We start from the raw sequence: 19,581 nt of genomic DNA on the forward strand, positions 1-19,581 counted from the left end.
GAGACGAGTGTAACAGTCACCTATAATCCCACCCTTTATTGTTAGTATTTTTACTTTTCCCTCCTACATTGTACATGTTTATGTAATCAAGATAATTTTTATTTCACTTTTTTCTACATTTATCATACATGGTTTCTTCTGTTATAAAACCCATTATAAACATAATTTTAACAGCTGCAGAATACTGTGTCATAAAACTATACAGTAACTTACTTAGTCATCCCCTCTTGTTGGGCCCTTAGGTTGTTTCTATTTTTTCACTCTTCTAAGATACACTTTTCATAATATACTTTATCATGCATACTTTTGATCTTTAGAATTTTACAATGCTTTTCTGAGCTTCAGAATGGGTCCTTGGGTCCAAGAATATGAACATAAGGTTCAGGAAGATTGTGCCAGTTTACATTTCCACCAATGTGAATGATACTATTTCACTGCACCTTAAAGCTTGACAGTTGCAGACCTTGAATTTCTATGTTCTATGTGAACAAGCTGTCCACAAATAATTCAGAGATACACTTCTCCCAGCCTAGGTCTGCATTCTTAGGAACGCTGTTAGGCTAGAGTCCCATTTTACTCACACCCATCTGCCTTCCCAGGGGGTGTCCAGGATGAGTGGTAGTCCCAAATAACTCTCTGAGGTAGTGTGAGGAAAAAAGTTCCCCTATCAGGTCAAAAAGTCTTTTTTTCTAATGAATCCTTCTTATTAAAAAAAAGAAGAAAAAAAGGAGAGGGAAGGAAGGGAAGAAAGAAAGAAATTCAGAAGAGGAAGAAATTAAAAATAAAATTTCAAATGTGATAAAGTAATTTTCAAATTTAAAACTGCCCTATCAGAATGACGTTCAAGATTTTTTCAGTAATGAACATGTAGATATAACATGAGGCTGTGTGAATTGTCCACAGGTCTAATTTACCATGGCCACTTACACATACACTGAGGTGCTGAGAACTGTCTATTTCACTTAGTATCTTTAGCTTCAGTATGCCCCCAAATAATCTTTTCTCCTTTGAATTGCACAATTGGAAGAACCATTGGCATTATACAATTCTTAACAAAAGGTTGCCCTGTATAGAATTTTCTAGATACTGACTCCCTCTACTTCCCTTCACTATCCTCCCCATTCCCACCCAGGTTTGTTAAGAAAACAAATACAAATTTTCACAATAAAAAAAAAACATTTTATTGGTATTTCTGAAGAATTTAATCTGAGTGTGCATTAACACAAATGCGGAGGAGTGACCCCATGCTGCAGATCATGATACAGATGCAGAATAACACATTGCTTCGTTCAGCTGAATCCCCGTGAGTTTGCTTATACTCTGAGCCACCAGCCAGGCACTTTATAAGTATACAATATTTATGCCACTGGCTATTGATTATGCATTTAATCAGAAGATAAGCTTAACTTGGGGTGCCTGGGTGGTCCAGTCAGTTAAGAGTCTGACTCTTGGTGGGCTCAGGTCATGATCTCATGGTTGGTTTATGAGTTCAAGCCCCAAATAGGGCTCCAGTGGACAGTGTGGAGCCTGCTTGGGATTCTGCCTCTCTTCCTCCCTGCCCCTCCCCCACTCGCGCAGGCACATGAGCGCATGCACAGTCAGGCTCTCTTTGTTTCTCTCAAAATAAATAAATAAACTTAAAAAAAAGAAGCTCAACTTGATGATTATGGAAGCAATTTTACAAATTATCCATTGATGTTCTTTGTATGAAGATGACGTGTCTACCATCACAACTGGTTCTTGCCCCAACAGGTACCCATAGCTAATTATGAGGCATTTTGGTTATTTTGTCCACATTAAATATTCAGAGTTTAGAAGCTTAAGGGGTAGAATGGGAAAGGAATTGTTTTCCAATTGATTTTTTTAAGTTTTTTTTGAAGTTTTTTTTTTAGTGTTTGTTTATTTTTAAGAGAGGGAGAGAGAGGAAATGAGAAGGGGGGAGGGGCAGAGAGAGAAGGAGACACAGAATCTGAAGCAGGCTCCAGGCTCTGAGCTGTCAGCACAGAGCCTGACCCGGGGCTTGAGCTCACAAACTGTGAGATCATAACCTGAGCTGACATCAGACGCTTAACCGACTGAGCCACCCAGGTGCCCCTCCTGTTGATTTTTTTATTAGATCTAATATTTTTGCAGAAAGCCTGAGAGCTTGGCCATGAAATTGTATTTATATTGAAATGAAAACATTTGCGCTTTTCAAATATGTCTTTAACAAAGAAGGCTTATTGAAAGTTTGAGATGATCTTTATTTTGGAAAAGAGCACTGAATTGGGGGTTCAAAGGGTGGTGACAGAAAGGTTTCCTCGTCTTTATAATGAACTGGATGGCCGGGTCATCCCTCGGCTCTGGAAGGTTTGCTGTAAAAGTCTGCTAAAACCAAGTACCCAGGGGTTTTACTAGGACTGCCCCAGGACAGGCATACCAGGAAATCATTTTAGGCCCAAACTAAAGCCCTAAAGAAACACTGTAAGATATAAAGGAGGCCAGTATTTATTTAGGAGGAGAAATGTGTGTGCTGTATCTGGGGAGGAAGATTAAAAACTTGGATTTCTGTGAATTTGAGAATAATGCCTAAGAGAAATTAAATTTTGATTATGCTTTTCATATCCACGCTGGCCCTGCTATTTTAAGTATTAATGCCTCTTGTTCTCTCCAGCGACTGCTGAGTTTTTAAAAACCCTGACTACCCCCACTGAGAATACTTTTGGCACGCCTAGTATTCCTCTCCAGTGAAGAAGATGCTGTTTCAAAGGAGTAATGCCTTAAGCTTACCTCCTTGTTACAAATAGTCATTTGTTTAGGACGTAAGCATTTAGACTGGAAACAGGACTGTCAGTACAGTATCAGAACTTGTCTGTGTATATCTCATGTATGTGCTTTTTGGGAAGGAGGGAGAGTCATTAGAGAAACTCTGGAGGCAATTGCTTAAAGAAAGGGGTATATACAACTGGTTTTAGTTAATTATTTGTTTATCTGCCCTCCCTTTCCATCCTCCTAACTTGAACACTCTAAAGGCAGGGACCAAATTAGTTTTGTTTTCTGTATTCCTAGAACAATGCCTTGGTCTATAATAGCATTCAATAAACTTGTGTTGACTTGAACACACTTGTTTTAAGGATATGCTGAGAATTTATTACCACATAACTTCCTAGAGTAAATAGGTCTTTCAGGTTATTTGTGCATCTACCCAAAGGTACTATTAAACTGTCAGCATGTTTTCCCCAGTTGGAATTAAATATTTTTTCTAGAGTTTTCTAGTTACCTTCCAGCAGAATTAGGGAAACTTGGTACAAATGTTTTTGAGGGACATGGGTGCAGTCTTCAGCCAGATTCTTCTGCTCCAGGGGTCTTTTGTGAGTCATCACTTGTAATTTGGTGGGGGGCGTGGGGGTGTGGGGTGAGTATATTCCCAAGTTCCCTTTTCTTAGAGTGATCAGATCATCAATCTCAGCCCCTGCTCTTGGAACCCATTAATAACATGTGTCTCCCTCCCAGTTGAATCATAACCAGGAAAGCATTGCATTTAGAAAAAAATATTAATCTGAAGGGACTTGAGTGAATTAAAGCCTCTTGAAGAGAAGGAGGGGAGAGTGTGGATTTTATGAGCTGATGGATAAAACTTTTAAAAAATATGAAATTGGGGGTTGTAAGGACATTTTTAGTATCTTTAAAGGAGCAAGAAGAGAAGTGAGGAATTATTCCTAAAAATAATATCTGTCTTCAGGAACACAGAGCCTGCTGTGTAATTTTCTAACTTTGGGGATTTGTTTTTCAGGCTTTTGAAAGGCGGGTGAGATGCAGTAGTCTGGGCTGCACCACCAGAGTCTAACATACTGCGTGTCAGGATTTTATAAGGGTTAAGTGGGAAATGCCTACAAAGAGAATTAGGACTTTTATTTTTGTTCTCATGAATAATTTAAATCTATTTCTTTAATGGTTCGATTCAGTGACTGCCCTTGGTAAACATTATTCTTCATGCTCTCGGGAGCGCTTGTTCTATTACATAAGGGTTAGCCTTTATACATAAATTTTCAAAAGTCCTTCCAACATGGTAAAAGAAAACACCTTTCAATACTCATTAAAATATTGAATAAAATACGTGTGTGCGTGTGTCTCAGATGTACACACCTGAGACATGTTTGCAATCAGTACACTCCATCTTTCTAGTTTCTGGGAATGCTGACATTTAGAGGGCATTAAAAGTAAAGGGGAGAGTATTTGGAAAAGAAGCACCGTATTCCTGTGACCTTCTTAGTTTCTTTTCTCTTGGTCTTTTTGCCCAGATTGAGCCTTGAGGCCACCCCTCCTCCGGAAAACCAGAAGTTGAGAACTGCCGTGATAGGAGTACAATGGCCCTGCACTGGGCTCTTGAATGACGAATGTCAGTCTTGCGTTTTACCATAGCACAGGTTCCTGTAACATAAAGTCGTAACCCTTTATGTGTCTCATGAAGTAAATCCTGAGAGTGTAAAGTGGGTTAAGATATGTAAATGCAAGACCAAGCAGTTTATTGTGGGACTGCATTTTTATGGAAAATATTGGAGTAAGGCCACAGTATGGCAGACAGGATTGGTGAGGGGGCTGCGGTAGGGCCTCCAAGGTGGCTCTCTGGTGCCCGGGACAATAACTGTCCTTAGTTGTGAAGAGGAGGACCAGCCCTATAACTCTAGTCTTTCCCCAGATTTGAGCAGATGAAAGCCTTGTGAAGAGTGAAGGACAGAAGGAACTATGAGGAGTCCATGAGCTGATGGAAGAAATATTAAAGGAGACTTTAAGTACATTTTTAGAATTTTACAATAGTTTGGTTTAATATATTTAAAGGACCTTCTGGCCATAAGACATGCTTGCTCTCTCCTCTGACATGTAGACCCTTTGGCAATAAATATTTGTTTGGTTAATGAATTCATGAATTCTGAGAACAAGAAATTACATGAAAAGAAAGATTTGGGAAGGAAGGGAAGTTTTTGCACTTTGATTGTATTGCTATTCTTAGAATCAGCTGGAGGATTTCAATCTGGAGACAAAGGATTGCCTTTAGTGTACGTAAAATGGTGTGTGTGTGTGTGTGTGTGTGTGTGTGTGTGTGTGTACATTTTTCTGGGGAGAATGGAAAAAGGCATTCAACAGGTTCTCAAGGGGGCTCATGTCAGCCAAAGATTCAGCCCTCCTGCTTGAACAAATGCCTCTTACAATCTGTATATGAAATAATATCTAAATGTATGCCTGGCATATAGTGGGTACTCAGTAAGTGTTCTGCCCTCTTTTGTTATATTTAAGAATGGGATGACATTAATACCTTTTTGGCTTGTACTTTACAGGGTTGTTTGAGGGATCTAGTGAACTACTGAACGTGCAAGGACTTTCATTCATTCAGTAGTCCTTTATCCAGAACTTAGAATCATCAGGCACTGTTCTACATGCAGGAGATGCTATAATAAACAAAACAGATGTGGTCTCTGAGCTATGGAGCTCAGGTCACCATTCTTTGTAAACTGTAAAGTGCTATACTCAATAAAGTATGGAGGTAGACATGTCTCCACACCTCTGTTCAAGGGCATTTTTATGATATGGCCACCTTACTCCCTCTTCCCAGAAAAAGAGAAATAAACCCTCATCTAAATGTCCATGTCTGCATTGTCACAAGAGTACACAAGTGAGGTAGTCTGTAGACCTGGGCTTAAGTCCCATTTCCTGCTCTAACTAGCAGTATCACCCAGGGCAAGTTATTTCCCCTTTCTGGTCCTAGGTTTCCTCATTGTTAACATTAGGGGGTTGGGCTTTGTGGTCCTTCGTGTTCTCTGGTGTCTGTCATGCATCTCCATCAGGAACTCAATGAGGGCTATCTCTTTGTCTTTGTTGTCTCTGTAACCTCAGGGCCCAGCACAGTGCCTGGCACTCCGGGGCTCCATCTCTGTTCATCTAGCATTCTAAGATCTAGCCATAATGGAAATAAACCCCATTTTTTATGTGCATCTGACCTGACAAGTCCAGGAAACAGTGAAGCAGATACCTTTGGGGGGACAAAATAAAAGATGGGATTGAGCAGGTAATTAAGGCTATGGGGCCTAAGGACCCAGGATTGTGGCGATGGAGACACTACGATGGGCTGTTTTTTTCAGGAGCACCTTAAGAATGAGGCTGAGCCTGGCCTCTGCTTCTTACCTCCCTCCACAGAGATAAATGTCCCTGAGTGCTGATCCAGCAGCTGCATGTCTGAGGCCTTCCCTCTTGCTTTTGTTGTATATTTTTCTGAAAAAAAAATGGTGGGAGGGATGAGGTTAATGCGTTGAGTGTGAATAATTAGTCATTCAAATCATTGACATTTACAATGACAGGATTTGAGTGCCTGTGTTATTGTGCACTGCTCTAATAGTTTATCCCTGAAATTTTCTGCCTGTATAATGTTTCTTAAAATATATCACAGGAACATAAAAGATTTAATGCAGTGCTTTGTACAACCATTAGAGTTGAAGTCAACTGAACCTCCTCAATGCTCTATCCTGGATGCTCACTGTAATTCTGTTCTTAATTGCCATTCGTAAGAGGGAAGGAGGGCAAAAACGGTTTGGAACCTGGTCAGCTGCAAAGTTGGCCATGAGACCCACACAGACTGTTTCATGAAAATACATAGTCACACTTGAGTAACTGATATATTTATTTGCAATGAAAATTGTGCTGTTAGAATATCAAAGGCTTTAGCCTGGGGAAGGAAGTCTTCTGATCTTGTGAAGCCAGCCTCTGCACTTATTGGAGGATATACTTCCTGCTAACATACGTTTACCTCTGGTCTGTTCCCCAAGTTGAGATTACAGGTGTCCTCTCGTTAAAGACGTCATATAACCTTAAAATATTACAGTTTAATATTCTTGGGTTCTGTATCTTTAGACCTTGGCAATTTCTCTTATTTTCCAAGTAATGTTTTAAAATCCTCTTGGTTCACTTGTGTGTTGGATTTGATTCTGACATTTTACATTTGTGATTCCTTTTTTTAAGCCTGTCTTGTATCCTGGGATGCATCATTAAGATGAGTGAGGGGCTTACTATGTGATGTGTGTTAAACTTTTGCAAGTGTTTCTCAGCTTTAGCATTGTACTTTTTTATTGAGCAAACTCTATGTGATTGTGTGTATTTTCATCAGTTCTTTCTGAATACACAAAAGGATAATTGTAGTGTGTGTGCAGAGCAAAGAGAGCTCCATCTCCATAAGCCAAGAATGACTTGACCTAATTTATAGGTTTGGTCGGTTGAAGTAGCTCAGTACCAAATATTGCATCTCATCGATCCTTTTCAAAAGTTTGAGCCCAGTTAAGGTTGTCTGATCTACAGATGGGGCTACAGTCCAGGAGTCAGCATAATTTAGGAAATGCACATAAGATGTAGGGGAAGATGGTTGGGGAACTGAAATGACTTTACTGCAGACTTGATGCTTCCTAGGCTTCTCTGGAGCAAGGAAACCTGTGAGATGTTTACATGGACAAGTGCTGGCTTTCACCACACATGTCTGTGAGGCGAGCATCCAGTGAACAAAAGATGAACCTGGCTGTCAGGTGACCTTTAACAGTCTTGATCCCATAGAATCTCAGCATGCTTAGGTATGATTTACATTCTTCTTCATACTCCATCATTCATGCCGAAAAGGCTGCCTCGATGCAGGATATTTTCTAGGCGTTTGTGGGAGAGACATAAGAAGAGTAACCTGACAGGGGCACCTGGGTGGCTCAGTCAGATAAGTGTCTGATGTCGGCTCAGTTCATGATCTCACAGTTCTTGAATTCGAACCCCGTGTCGGGGCTCTGTGCTGACAGCTCGGAGCCTGGAGCCTGCTTCAGATTCTGTCTCCCTCTCTTTCTGCCCCTCCCCCAATCGCACTCTGTCTCTCTCTGTCTCAAAAATAAATACACATTAAAAAAAATAAAAAGAAATAAAAAGAAGGGTAACTTGACAAATATGGAGAGCAGGAAAGGTATTCTATAGATTGTGGGACTAGCACTTTTGCCATTAAGTCAAAATGTAGCAGCTGGGTAGCTCTGTGGTTCTGCCAGCCCAGCCTTCTGAACCAGACAAATTCTGCTTTTAAGTTCCTTATCAAGTTGGCAGTGTTCCTTGTGTCTGTTGCCTGGACACTTAGTGAGGCAGTGAGACGACACAGCAAATGGAGACACGGCTCAGGCCCAGGAGGCCCAACAGTTTGGCAGAGCAGAAACCTGCCTCCCAGCCAGGAGTTGTGATGATGCTCTACGACATCATCTCCATTAGCATGTACATCCCTTGGGCGCATCTCCCTCATTGTTTCCTGGACAGAGCAGCTGACTAGGCTGTGTTGGTACAGTTTCTATCAGTGCTGAGAAGAGTTTGATTTAAGATTCTTCAGATGGGGCGCCTGGGTGGCTTGGTGGATTAAGTATTCCAACTCTTGATTGCGACTCAGGTCATGATCTCGTGGTTTGTGAGTTCAAGCCCTGCATCAGGCTCTCTGCTGCTTGGAGCCTGCTTTGGGTCCTCTATGCCCCCCTCTGTCTGCCCCTCCTCCATTCTTTCTCTTTCTCTCTCAAATAAATAAATATTTAAAATAATAAGATTCTTCTCAGAAACTCTTTGTTTTCTCCTTGCTGTCTCAACCAGCCTTCCAGAATCCCACAGTTGACCTGAATCCAAGAAAAAAGTTCTGATGATGTGATAAGGGGAGCCACTTAAGTTACTTATAATGATAAAGAATCTTAGAAGCTCCTCACCTTCCTCCATCTGCCTTATTTCTCTGACTCCTCTTGAGACTTTTTTTTTTCTTTTGGTTTCATTTCCCATTTATGATCATTCAGAAGAGGAAAGAATTAAAGTAACACCTATATAGGGCATGATGCAGAATATTAGTCATTATGCCTCCAGGCATTCTTTCTGAAGATAAATCTACACGAGAGGCTTTATTCCAATTTACAAAGAGGAAACTGAGGCTCAGAGTATTGATGTAACCTGCCTGAGAGCACATAGCTAACAGGTGGTGGAACTACAATTTAAATCAGCTGTTGCCTTGACTAAAAATATATTCCTTTTTTACTTTATCACTCTGCTTCAATGAGAAAATAAGCAAAAATAAAACCAAACCAAGAAAGTCTCAATGAGTATTGATAAGGGTGAGCAGCAACTGGAACTTTCATACTCTGCTGGTGGGAGTGTAAATTGGTGCAGCCATTTAAAAAAGATACTGACAGTGGCTACTACAGCAGAACATAAGTATACTCTATGACCCAAAAATAGACTCCCAGGAATATTCCCAACAGAAATGTGTGTGTGTGTAAACTACAAGACAAGTACATAATGCTCATAACAGCGTTATCAAAATAGTTAAAAACTAGAAACAACCCAAATGTTTACCAACAGTAGAAGAGATAAATAAAATATGATTTTAAAAAAATTTTTTTAATGTTTATTTATTTTTGAGACAGACAGAGTGTGAGTGGGGGAGGGGCAGAGAGAGAAGGAGACACAGTATCCAAAGCAGGTTCCAGGCTCTGAGCTGTCAGCACAGAGCCCCATACGGAGCTCAAAACTACAAACCATAAGGTCATGACCTGAGACAAAACCTGACACTTAACCAGCTAAGCCACCAAGGCACCCCAAAATGTGATCTAAAAAAATTTTTTAATGTTTATTTTTGAGGGGGGGAGGGGCAGAGAGAGACAGACACAGAATCTGAAGTAGGTTCCAGGTGGGGCTCAAACTCACAAACTGTGAGATCATGACCTGAGCCAAAGTCAGACGCTTAACTGACTGAGCCACCCAGGTGCCCCTAATTTTTTAAATGTTTATTTATTTTAGAGAGAGAGAGAGGCAGAGAGAGAGGGAGACAGTGGATCCCAAGCAGGCTCTGCATTGACAGAGCCTATGTAGGGCTCGAACCCACAAACCGTGAGATCATGACCTGAACCAGAGTGGGATGTTTAACTGACTGAGCCACCCAGTTGCCCCCAATATTTTTATACAGTGGAATTCTCTACAGCAGTGGAGAAGAAGAACCTACCACTATATCTAACGACATGGATGACACCTAGACATAATGTGTGAAAAGACATGAAAGGGTACATATTGTGTGATTCCATGTATTTAAAGTTCAAAAACAGATAAAACAAATCTCTGGATTAGAAGTCAGTTACCTTCGGGAGGTGTGAATGATGGAGGTGGGGACACAAGAAAGACTTCTGGAATGCTAGTCATGTTCTATATCATGATCTGAAAGGTGACTACTCAGGTATGAATTGTGTTCTCTTTGTAAACATTCTTTGAGTTGTACCCTTAAGGTTTGCACACTTTACTACATGTGTATGATATAAAAGTGCTTATCCCCCAGAAATTCTCTCAATAGCCAAATGGTGATGATAATGGAAGCTGCTAGTTATCAGATATCTGCTAAGCCTTGCTTTCCTTGTCTACAAGATGTGGAGAATATGAGAATATGTGTCATTGCCTTCTTGTGAGAAGTGAGACAAGTGATGTCAGACAATTGGTAGAGTGACTTTAATAAATATCAATGATGGGAGCATCTGGCTAGCTCAGTCAGTAGAGCATGCAACTCTTGATTTCGGGGTTGTAAGTTCGAGCCCAATATTGGGTATGAAGATTACTTAAAAATATAATCTTTTTAAAAAATAAAAACAAATAAATATCAATGAATGTGAATTACATTCCCACTACTATTCAGGTGGTTTCTGTACATCATGTCACCACCTCGCAAGGCAGGTGTTCCCATTTTCAAATGAGGAAAACTAGGGGTGCCTGGGTGGCTCAGTCACTTGGGCATCTGACTTCAGCTCAGGTCATGATCTCACGGTTTGTGGGTTTGAGCCCCGCATCGGATTCTGTGTCTCCTCTCTCTGCCCCTCCCCCACTTGTGCTCTGTCTCTCTCTGTCTCTCAAAAAGAAATAAATGTAAAAAAAAATTTTTTTAATTAAAACAAAAACAACAACAACAAAAAAAAACAAATGAGGAAAACTAAGGCTCCTAGAATTGAAGTCCCTTACTCAAAGTCACACAGCTAGTGAATGGCAGAGCATGATTCCATTTCCAGAGAATTGATCAATTTCGGAGGCAATGGAAGTCTTATCATGAAGGACTAGTAAGGGATGGTGATAGGATAGAATGGAAAAGGGGGACTGCTGGGCTGCATTCGGGGCCAGGAAAACTGTAGGCCCAGGCTCTGCCCCAGTTTGCAATGACACAGTTCACTGGATGTCTCTGGAATTCATCTCAAACATGAGAGTTTTGAACTAGATTTTACTAGATTTTATTTCCTTAAGTGACTTCTGGCTCTGCAGTTTTATGATTCTCCATGTTTGTCATGCCATACAGGGCCTCTTTACAACCAGGCTCCATGAGCTTAAATTCATTTTTCCCGTAGAACTTTATTCCTGCTTCATCTTCTCAGTACTTTTCCTCAATCACATCCTATAAAGCAGGGCTAATTGTTCCCCTACTACATGCTCATTGTCCTACTGTGAGCCATTTGCCTGTGTGTGTCCTCCATAGACTGTAATCTCCTTGAGGCTAGAGACTAAGATTTATTTGTCTTTTTTCCCATACATGCTGCCTGGAACAGTTCACACATTTGTGGAAATTTTTGTTTAATTAAGTATTTAAATCCACAGAAAGTCCTTTTTGAATAAAGTGTGAGAGGATAGCCTCAGGCTGTGCTGGACCTAAGGTGGATACTCAGAGAGACCTTTTCCTTTATGTTCTTTATTTTATTAGAGGTCCAGGAGAAACAGTAATGGAGTGGCTAGGGAGAAGAATCATCAGATGACTTAGCAGCTCCTTGGTGTGTGTTGATGAAATCTGAAGTTTGATCAGTGCTTAAACATCAGTGACAATCCAAACCCTTCCGATATGGAACGGCCCCCACTTAATTTAATGTCATTTTACTTTATAAGATAGTTAATAAACAGGTACTGTATTTGATCTTGTGAGCATAGACCTCTATATTTAGTTTTTCAGCTTTAATGGAACTATAATTTTAATCATGATTATTACTTTACATTTTAATTATAATTTGGTGTGGCTTAAGTATACATTTCTGAGAGTGATTGTGTAATGAAAACAGGAATTAGCTTTTCATTAACAAAATAATGGGAGCGTTCCCATTGCATTCTAGTCTGTGTTCAAAATCTATGGGCTGGCCTAAAAATAGCAAAGGGAGTTTAACATTTTGGTTAAAAACATGCTTCTAAATTGGATGTGTTCACAACCCAGTCTCTTTTGCTCCATCTTGCTTTATCTTGTTCCCTTTCTTTTCAAAGTACAAAATAAAATAAAATAAAATCTTGAAAGAGACTTTGTGTCTTTGAGATTTCAGGAGGTTTATTTTTATTATTTTTATTTTTATTTAGATAATTAGCACCATGGAGCCACAGGTGTCAAATGGCCCGACATCCAATACAAGCAATGGACCCTCCAGCAACAATAGAAACTGTCCTTCTCCCATGCAGACAGGGGCAGCCACAGATGACAGCAAAACCAACCTCATAGTCAACTATTTACCCCAGAACATGACCCAGGAGGAATTCAGGAGTCTCTTTGGGAGCATTGGTGAAATAGAATCCTGCAAACTCGTGAGAGACAAAATTACAGGTATGGTCTTCTTCAATATTCTAAGCTTAGGATCAGCAGCTATCTGTTCCGTTGAATGTGCAGACCTTAGCAGGAATGCGCACACACACACACACACACACACACACACACACACGCACGGTGATGGTTAATGCATCTGAGTGTCTGCATCGTGTATCCTGCCTTCAGGAATGGCGTGGGAACACAGTCGTAAGCTCCTGCAAGTGTGTACACTACATAAAACCATTCTGCAGATTGGTAGGACTTGGAAGCAGATGAGATTTTGGAGCTTCCTCAAGCTTTACTTTCTGTGAAATAACCCTTTGGTTTGATCCCCTTTTATTCTCAATCAGCCACCCTTTCCCTTTGTTCTATAGTTCTCAGTTCTGCCCTCCACCCTCCCTGTACTCCATGCTAGTTTGTATCTATTCCTTTCCTCTCAAGCATTTGGCTTGTGTGTGTCCAGTGTCTGAGACAGTGTTTTAATGGGGCGGGGGAGCCATTGTGGACGGAGATCACAACTGCCCATTGTCTCTGGGAGAAGTAGGCTGTAAGGATAGCAGATTATTCTGGAATAAAACTACTCTGCAGTAGGAGGGAGAAGCTTAATGAAGATCTGTATTTGAGGTATTTTGTTTTGTTTTGTTTTGTTTTGTTTTGTTTTGTTTTGTTTTGTTTTGAGGATACTCTTTGAGAAGTCAGAGACTTTTTACTTAATAGTAACACAATACCCTTACAATTTCAATACTTGAACATTTTAGCTTCCGATGTTTTTCTAATCAACAGCCATTTGCTGAAGACCTAATGTTTGCCAGACACTGATACTGTAATTCTTTGGAGTGAAGTGTCCCTGTAATCTTTTTGGAAGTGAGAATATTTTCTTAGAAATCTACTGGGCTACGTCATGACAGAGTGCAGCTGCTCATCTCTGATGCTCCATTCCTAAAATCATTCCGCCCACCTGAGCATTTGTCATTTTTGAGTGTTGACTTTTGTTTCCTTTTCTCTGGACAGTTTAATTGACAAGCAACTGGCCTATTAAGAAAAAGGAAAGTCTGTCATTAAAATAGGAAGATACATCATCTTGGTTTTAAGTCTGAGAATCCAGTGTATACGTGTGCACATAGCTGTATGTGTTCTCCAATTCTTCTAATTCACTTGTAAATTTGTCTTCTATATAAATTAAGTACCTTGCAAGATCATAAAACTAAAATAACTGTTGAAAATAAAAGTCACATAACCCTCCAAAATTAATTTCCTCATCTATAAAATTGGAAAATAATATTTATCTCAAAGGGCTTATTTTGAGAATTAAGTGAGAGACTGGATAGTGTAACGCCTATTGCATAGTGGTCTCTTAGTAAGTGGGAGATGTTGTTATTACAGAGGCATGTAGTATGTTACAAGGAAAGTGGCTGAACAGAGAAATTTTATCAAGGTCTCCAAATAGGACCGGAGCTTTGATGATCTTATCTGAGAGCACCGTATCATCCATCCTTTAACAGAATTGCCTGTCCTCTCAGACAGCCAATGTTTAGATTCCTGAATAATCTTTATATAATAGGATGATAATTCACACAAAATTAAAACCAGTTAAGCATATGATTCTTCCTCCCACTCCTGTATAGAAAATGTATTTTTGGTGTAGCCTTACCTTCTAAATAGGGACTCTGCCAGCTATATTAGTGAATATTATTAATCACCTTTTCAAAAGATTTCCCTTAGAACTGTAGTGAGATTTTTTAAAAGTACTGATTCATGGTGTTGTTCCTTGTTTTCTAAAGACACATGTTTAAACAAGCAGATTCCTTTACTGAAAGAATGCTAATTTGGTAGTTCACCGAGTAGATTTGAATAGGAGTGACAGCTTCGAAGACAGCCTTTAATTTGGTATACAAAACCAAAATTGTCAACTTTGGTTTGTTTAGCACCCTCTCCAGCACAAGCAGAGACAGTAGCATCTGAGCTTAAAGAAGAAGCTTATGGGTTGAAAGCAGAAATATAATTCAGGCATAAATTTATAATTATGCACTTTTTAAATTTCAGGCAAAAAAAATTTTTTTTTATTTGCAGGGAACTTCTGGGAATGAAGCAAGGAAATATGTAAGAGAACTGAGATATTTGCCCTCATTTGGTAGCAGTGTTTAATAAAAGTAGAACTTGTGGTTGTAAAGAGTGCTTATTAAATTCTTCATTTACACTACCTAATTAATTCTAGCATTTTAAATTAACAGTGAAACTGGTCCCTGCTGTACCATTCCATAGATGCAGCATATTTCCTCCATCCACCAGTTGTTCAGGTTTAATTGACTACGCTAAAAGTCAGAGAAGGAGGGAGAGAGGGCTGTGGGGAGTTGGGGAAGGAGTGAGAATCGCTCTAATGGAAGACCCTCTGAGGCCTACATTTGGTGGGAGGTGATAACACAGGCTGGGAGAGGCGAGGTGGAACATCAGGCAAGTTGAAAGGCTGCTGCCGGTGGTTCAGAAGTCAGGGTAAATGACATCATAAGTATTTTTGTTGCCCTGATTTTTAACATCCCAGTCCCCCCTTTTCCTCCAACACCTCCTACAGATCTCAATACATCTTGATCCTGTGAAGTTTACAAGGAGTTTAAATATCTAGTGGGAGGATTGGGGGGTGGGAAGTGGTGAAGAGATAAGAATTCAAGATTAAGATTTTCCAGCCCAAACCACTCCCTAAGCGAATGGATTCCCTTAGAAGGTTCCCGCTTACCAAATTAAGAGAAAGAGAGGGGCGCCTGGGTGGCTCAGTCGGTTAAGCGGCCGACTTCGGCTCAGGTCATGATCTCACGGTCCATGAGTTCGAGCCCCGTGTCGGGCTCTGTGCTGACAGCTCGGAGCCTGGAGCCTGTTTAGGATTCTGTGTCTCCCTCTCTGTGACCCTCCCCTGTTCATGCTCTGTCTCTTTCTGTCTCAAAAATAAATAAAACGTTAAAAAAAATTAAAAAAAAAAAAAAAGAGAAAGAGAGACACTCAGAGGAAGAGAAAGAGAGTGAGACTTGTTGTTGAAAGCATTGTAGGTAGGCTGGGTTGGCTCCTGGCTGTGGGTTGTGAATGAATTCTCCATTTGAAAACACATAGAGGAAATTTGGGCATGGGCTTAAGTGTTTGGTGCTGAGGACATAATTGCTATCATTTATCAGATACTTTATGCTAGGTACTTGCTAAGCACTAGACATACCGTATTTGATTTAACCCTGAGAATAACATCCATTTTCTTAGATGAGGACACTGAAACCTTGTGAGGTCAAGTAATTTCCCCCTGCAAAACAATTATTGCCAGGTGGTGGAGCTGGGGTTCACCCCCAGATTCCAAAAGCATGATTTTATGGGGAAGTATGTGCAGGATGCCCCTGCCTGTGTTAAGCGAAGATCGCTGCCTAACCCTGGCCCCATAACCCAATGAAACATTTTGATCCTCTGAGCAGTAGTTGCTGGCCACCCTCTGGAGATTCTACCTAATGCACCATGGCTTTAAACTAGACTCCTGTGTATAACAGGAGGCAAAGATAACAATATTTATCATCCTCTGGGGATACAACTCAGCCTTCAGAGTAGAACCAAATTTACTGAAAGTGCCAGGTTTAAGATTCTGTTATAGTGCTTTTGGACATCTCTGTTACTTATCTTCTCAGTGATATTAGATTTTCTTTTTCCAATTTTAAAAGGACGCTTATCAGGATAATCTAGGTACCAGAGAGAGAAAACATGTCTCCCAACTTGCTTTTGTGTGCAGCTGTGGACACGTGATGGCACAGGAAGCCATGTTCTTCATTTTTCTCTTTCATCCATCTGCAGACTCTGCTGCTGGAGAGAAAGGGACATGGTGTGTGGCCCACAAGCTTTTGTGCAACCTCAAAACTCAGGCAAAAAAACATCAAACTCCTGGTAGAAATTATATTATTCCCATGAACTGCAAAGAATTGAATTAGTTTCTCATTTTTAATTTTGTTGCCCTTTTGTTTTTTCAAGCTTTGAGACTGCATTAGAGATGCTCAGTATTTTAGGGGAGGAAACATGGCTTAGGCAGGATGCAGTTAGATGGCTCAGGGTATGTCTTAAAGCCAGCAGAACTGGGATGCTAAATTACATTTTAATAGTTGTCTACCTCGTTATCACTGCTCTCCAAAAGGAAGACAGAAAGGAGAAAAAAAGTAACAAAGAAAAATCCCCAGAAATGAATCCATGTAAAACAAACAGTTTTGATCTACTTGTCTAGCTCGTGTGATTTTTTGCATTCTAGCGATCAAAAAGAATTTTTACTTGATATTACTCTTCATGTGCCCATGCAGTGTAGTTTGTTTTTTTGTTTTTTTTTAAATCCCAGTTCAGGCAGGTAAGAGCTCTGAAGGAAGGGTTTTGAGGACGGAGTGGTCTAAACTGAACATTATCTGTTATAAAGCTGAATATATAGAGTGTCCAGGGCATGGAACAGACTGTAAGGACTATAGATGGTTGAGAAAGGGTGAGGTTTCTGTTAGCTGGAGCTGCTGGGAGAGGTTTGAAAGATGAGGTTAGGATTTAGGTAGAGGGAAGAAAAGCAAAGGTATAGAGCTAAAATTCCAATCTAAGAACAAAAGCCTTTTTTATTCCTTTGTGTTTTGGACACAGGAAGTAGAGCTAGAGTATGCCTCTTAGGACACAGTAATCTATTATGAAGCAGCATCACCAGATGAAGTTAAGCATACCAAAAAACGAAGCTGGTTAGAGTTGCACCCTGACAAAGACAGCATTTCCTAAACCTCACCTCTAGCCCATTTTTTTTTTTTTCATTTTTTTCTTTATAACACTTGGCTTTGGCGTAATTAATGTTATTCAGTGGAAAAGGCAGAACAAGGCAAAAAAGACCCTTCACTGCTGTGGACATCAGGGTGAATGCTTTGCCACCACCTTTGTATCTGGAATCACATCTCCAGTTAAAGGAACCAACTCAGTTTTGATTTCGTGCCACTGGGTAACTTCTATTCTTTCTCAGATTTGTGAAAATGCTATTAATCCTGTGTGTCCCTCTCAGTAGGTGACATGTGGGTACAGCAGCGGGGGTGGGGGGATTGTTAGGGCCCTCTAAGGTCAGGAGGCATTGCATGGAGTATGGTCTCTTGGGTTAAAAAGAGAAAGGACAGTGAGGGCTGTGGACTGCTTTATGTTACCTCATATACTTTCAAGAAACTGTACTTCTAGGGCACTATGGAAATTTGAGTGAGTTTTACTTCTGAGATAACTTTATAAACAATAAAAGGCCCTGAAAAATCCTAAAATATGAAAGTGCTTTTAATTCATTCCTAAAATGTGAATTCAGCCCTAAGGTGAGTTTATTGGCATACTTTCTTACAACACCCAGCCAAATAAATATAATAGCAGAAGTTTTTGTATGTTTCTGTGTGCCTTCTGTGTGTTTTGGGCATGGTATTCAGTGCTTTAAATAGAGTAGCTCATTTAAATAGTAAATTGGGATTTCTTGGAGACTCACAATAATAGCCAGTGTTTATTGTGCACTATGTGCTAAGCATTGTGCTGAGATGAATTGATGGAATTTCATGTAATCCTCAAGATAGTTATTATACAGATGAAGAAACTTGGACTTAGGAACAACTGAGTAATTAGCCCAAGGTGTCTTGGCTTCCAAGTGGAGGAGCTGGGACTTGAACCCAGGACTGTCTAATTGTGAGTTGTCCAATTTATAGTTTATCTTTGGCAGTTTCTCTAAAAATACTCAACTGACTTCTCCCCTTAACAAATGAACTCAGCTTATATTACCCAGGGAATGAAAACTTTCAGTTCAGGGAAAACACAATTAGAGTTCAAAATCTTTTGTTTTGGAAAAGAGCATACTACACATTAAAAAAATAACAATAAGGACCAGTGGTTTTTTAATTAAGCAGGTCACCAGTTACCTGAACAAGGAAGAACAGAGTGGTTTTTTAACTTCAGGTTTTGTCTCTTCACAAAATACTCTTCACTGTGTTTTCTTTTTCTTGATTTTGCAAGCACTGTATTAAAATGGATGCTGCCTTAAATGTAAGCATAGTTAAAACCCAGTCTCAATTATGTATAATCCAAGAAAATCCCAAGATATTGATTAGCTAAATGAACTTTTCTACATGCACATCAGAGGGCTAGTGATGAGAAAGGTACAGGAAATAGTAGCATTTATCAGCACATTTTGCTGCTGACTTTGAAAATGTGTTTGGTACAGTGCAATGTGTTTCTTGAATTCAAAGGAAAATCAGGCAGATTTGCATCTGTCATTTTATTTCTCATCCCCCTGCAGTCATCTTACTTGTATTCCACAAAGAAGAACGAAAGAATTTTGACTTGTGGACTTGGGGAGGGAAAGTGATTATTGTTGGGGGTGAATGGAAAATATTCAGTTATGGAGAAGATTTGGCAGCCTAGTAGGGTTACAAAATGGAAGAATAGGGGTCTCCCTTATTAAGGGGAACTGGAAGATGTCAGAATGTTAAGTGCAAACAGTAAACCATGTAATTATTGTGCCTCTTACACACCCATGGGGCAGAGAGCTCCCATACTTTCTAATTGGGATAGGTTGGCAACTGAATGGATCAGTGAGGATTAGAACTTATACAGGTACATTCTGCTCCTTTGGATATAATTCTTTTCCCAGGGTGGCAGGAGTCAGGATTATAGAGCAGGTATGGTTTCCTTTTGCCCCCTGGCTATCTTCCCCTTCATCTTCCCTTCCATATTAGATGGTTCTGCCCCGCTTCCAAACTCAGATAACCGTAGGAAAGTATTCTCATGTCCCAAGAGAAATGTCTCAAAGGATTTTTACCTGGGATGTGAATCAGGCCTGGGTATTTTAAGGATTTTCTATTTCTGTGCTTTAGCTGACTGTTTGGTTCGTAGGACCAATTCCCTGTTCACCCAGCCTCCCCTCCTTCCCCCAGTACATACACACACACCCCCACACACACTCCTTCCCTCACTCCCTCCCCCTTCTCTGTAGA

General features: G+C 40.1%; 1 protein-coding gene across 6 annotated transcripts in view; it reads left to right on the top strand.

The window, feature by feature from the left end:
- The window catches only part of ELAVL4 (ELAV like RNA binding protein 4), a 154,411-nt gene that overhangs the window by 90,095 nt on the left and 44,735 nt on the right, over nucleotides 1–19,581 (top strand). For all 6 annotated transcript variants that reach the window (XM_042952243.1, XM_042952242.1, XM_042952239.1 and 3 more), the window contains exon 2: nucleotides 12,373–12,613. In XM_042952243.1, coding sequence (XP_042808177.1) covers nucleotides 12,385–12,613 — 229 coding nt within the window. In that variant the 5' untranslated portion in view covers nucleotides 12,373–12,384. The remainder of the gene's footprint in view (nucleotides 1–12,372; nucleotides 12,614–19,581) is intronic.

This window comes from Panthera leo, chromosome C1 (genome assembly GCF_018350215.1).
Source record: "Panthera leo isolate Ple1 chromosome C1, P.leo_Ple1_pat1.1, whole genome shotgun sequence".
In the NCBI taxonomy this organism is placed as follows: Eukaryota; Metazoa; Chordata; class Mammalia; order Carnivora; family Felidae; genus Panthera; species Panthera leo.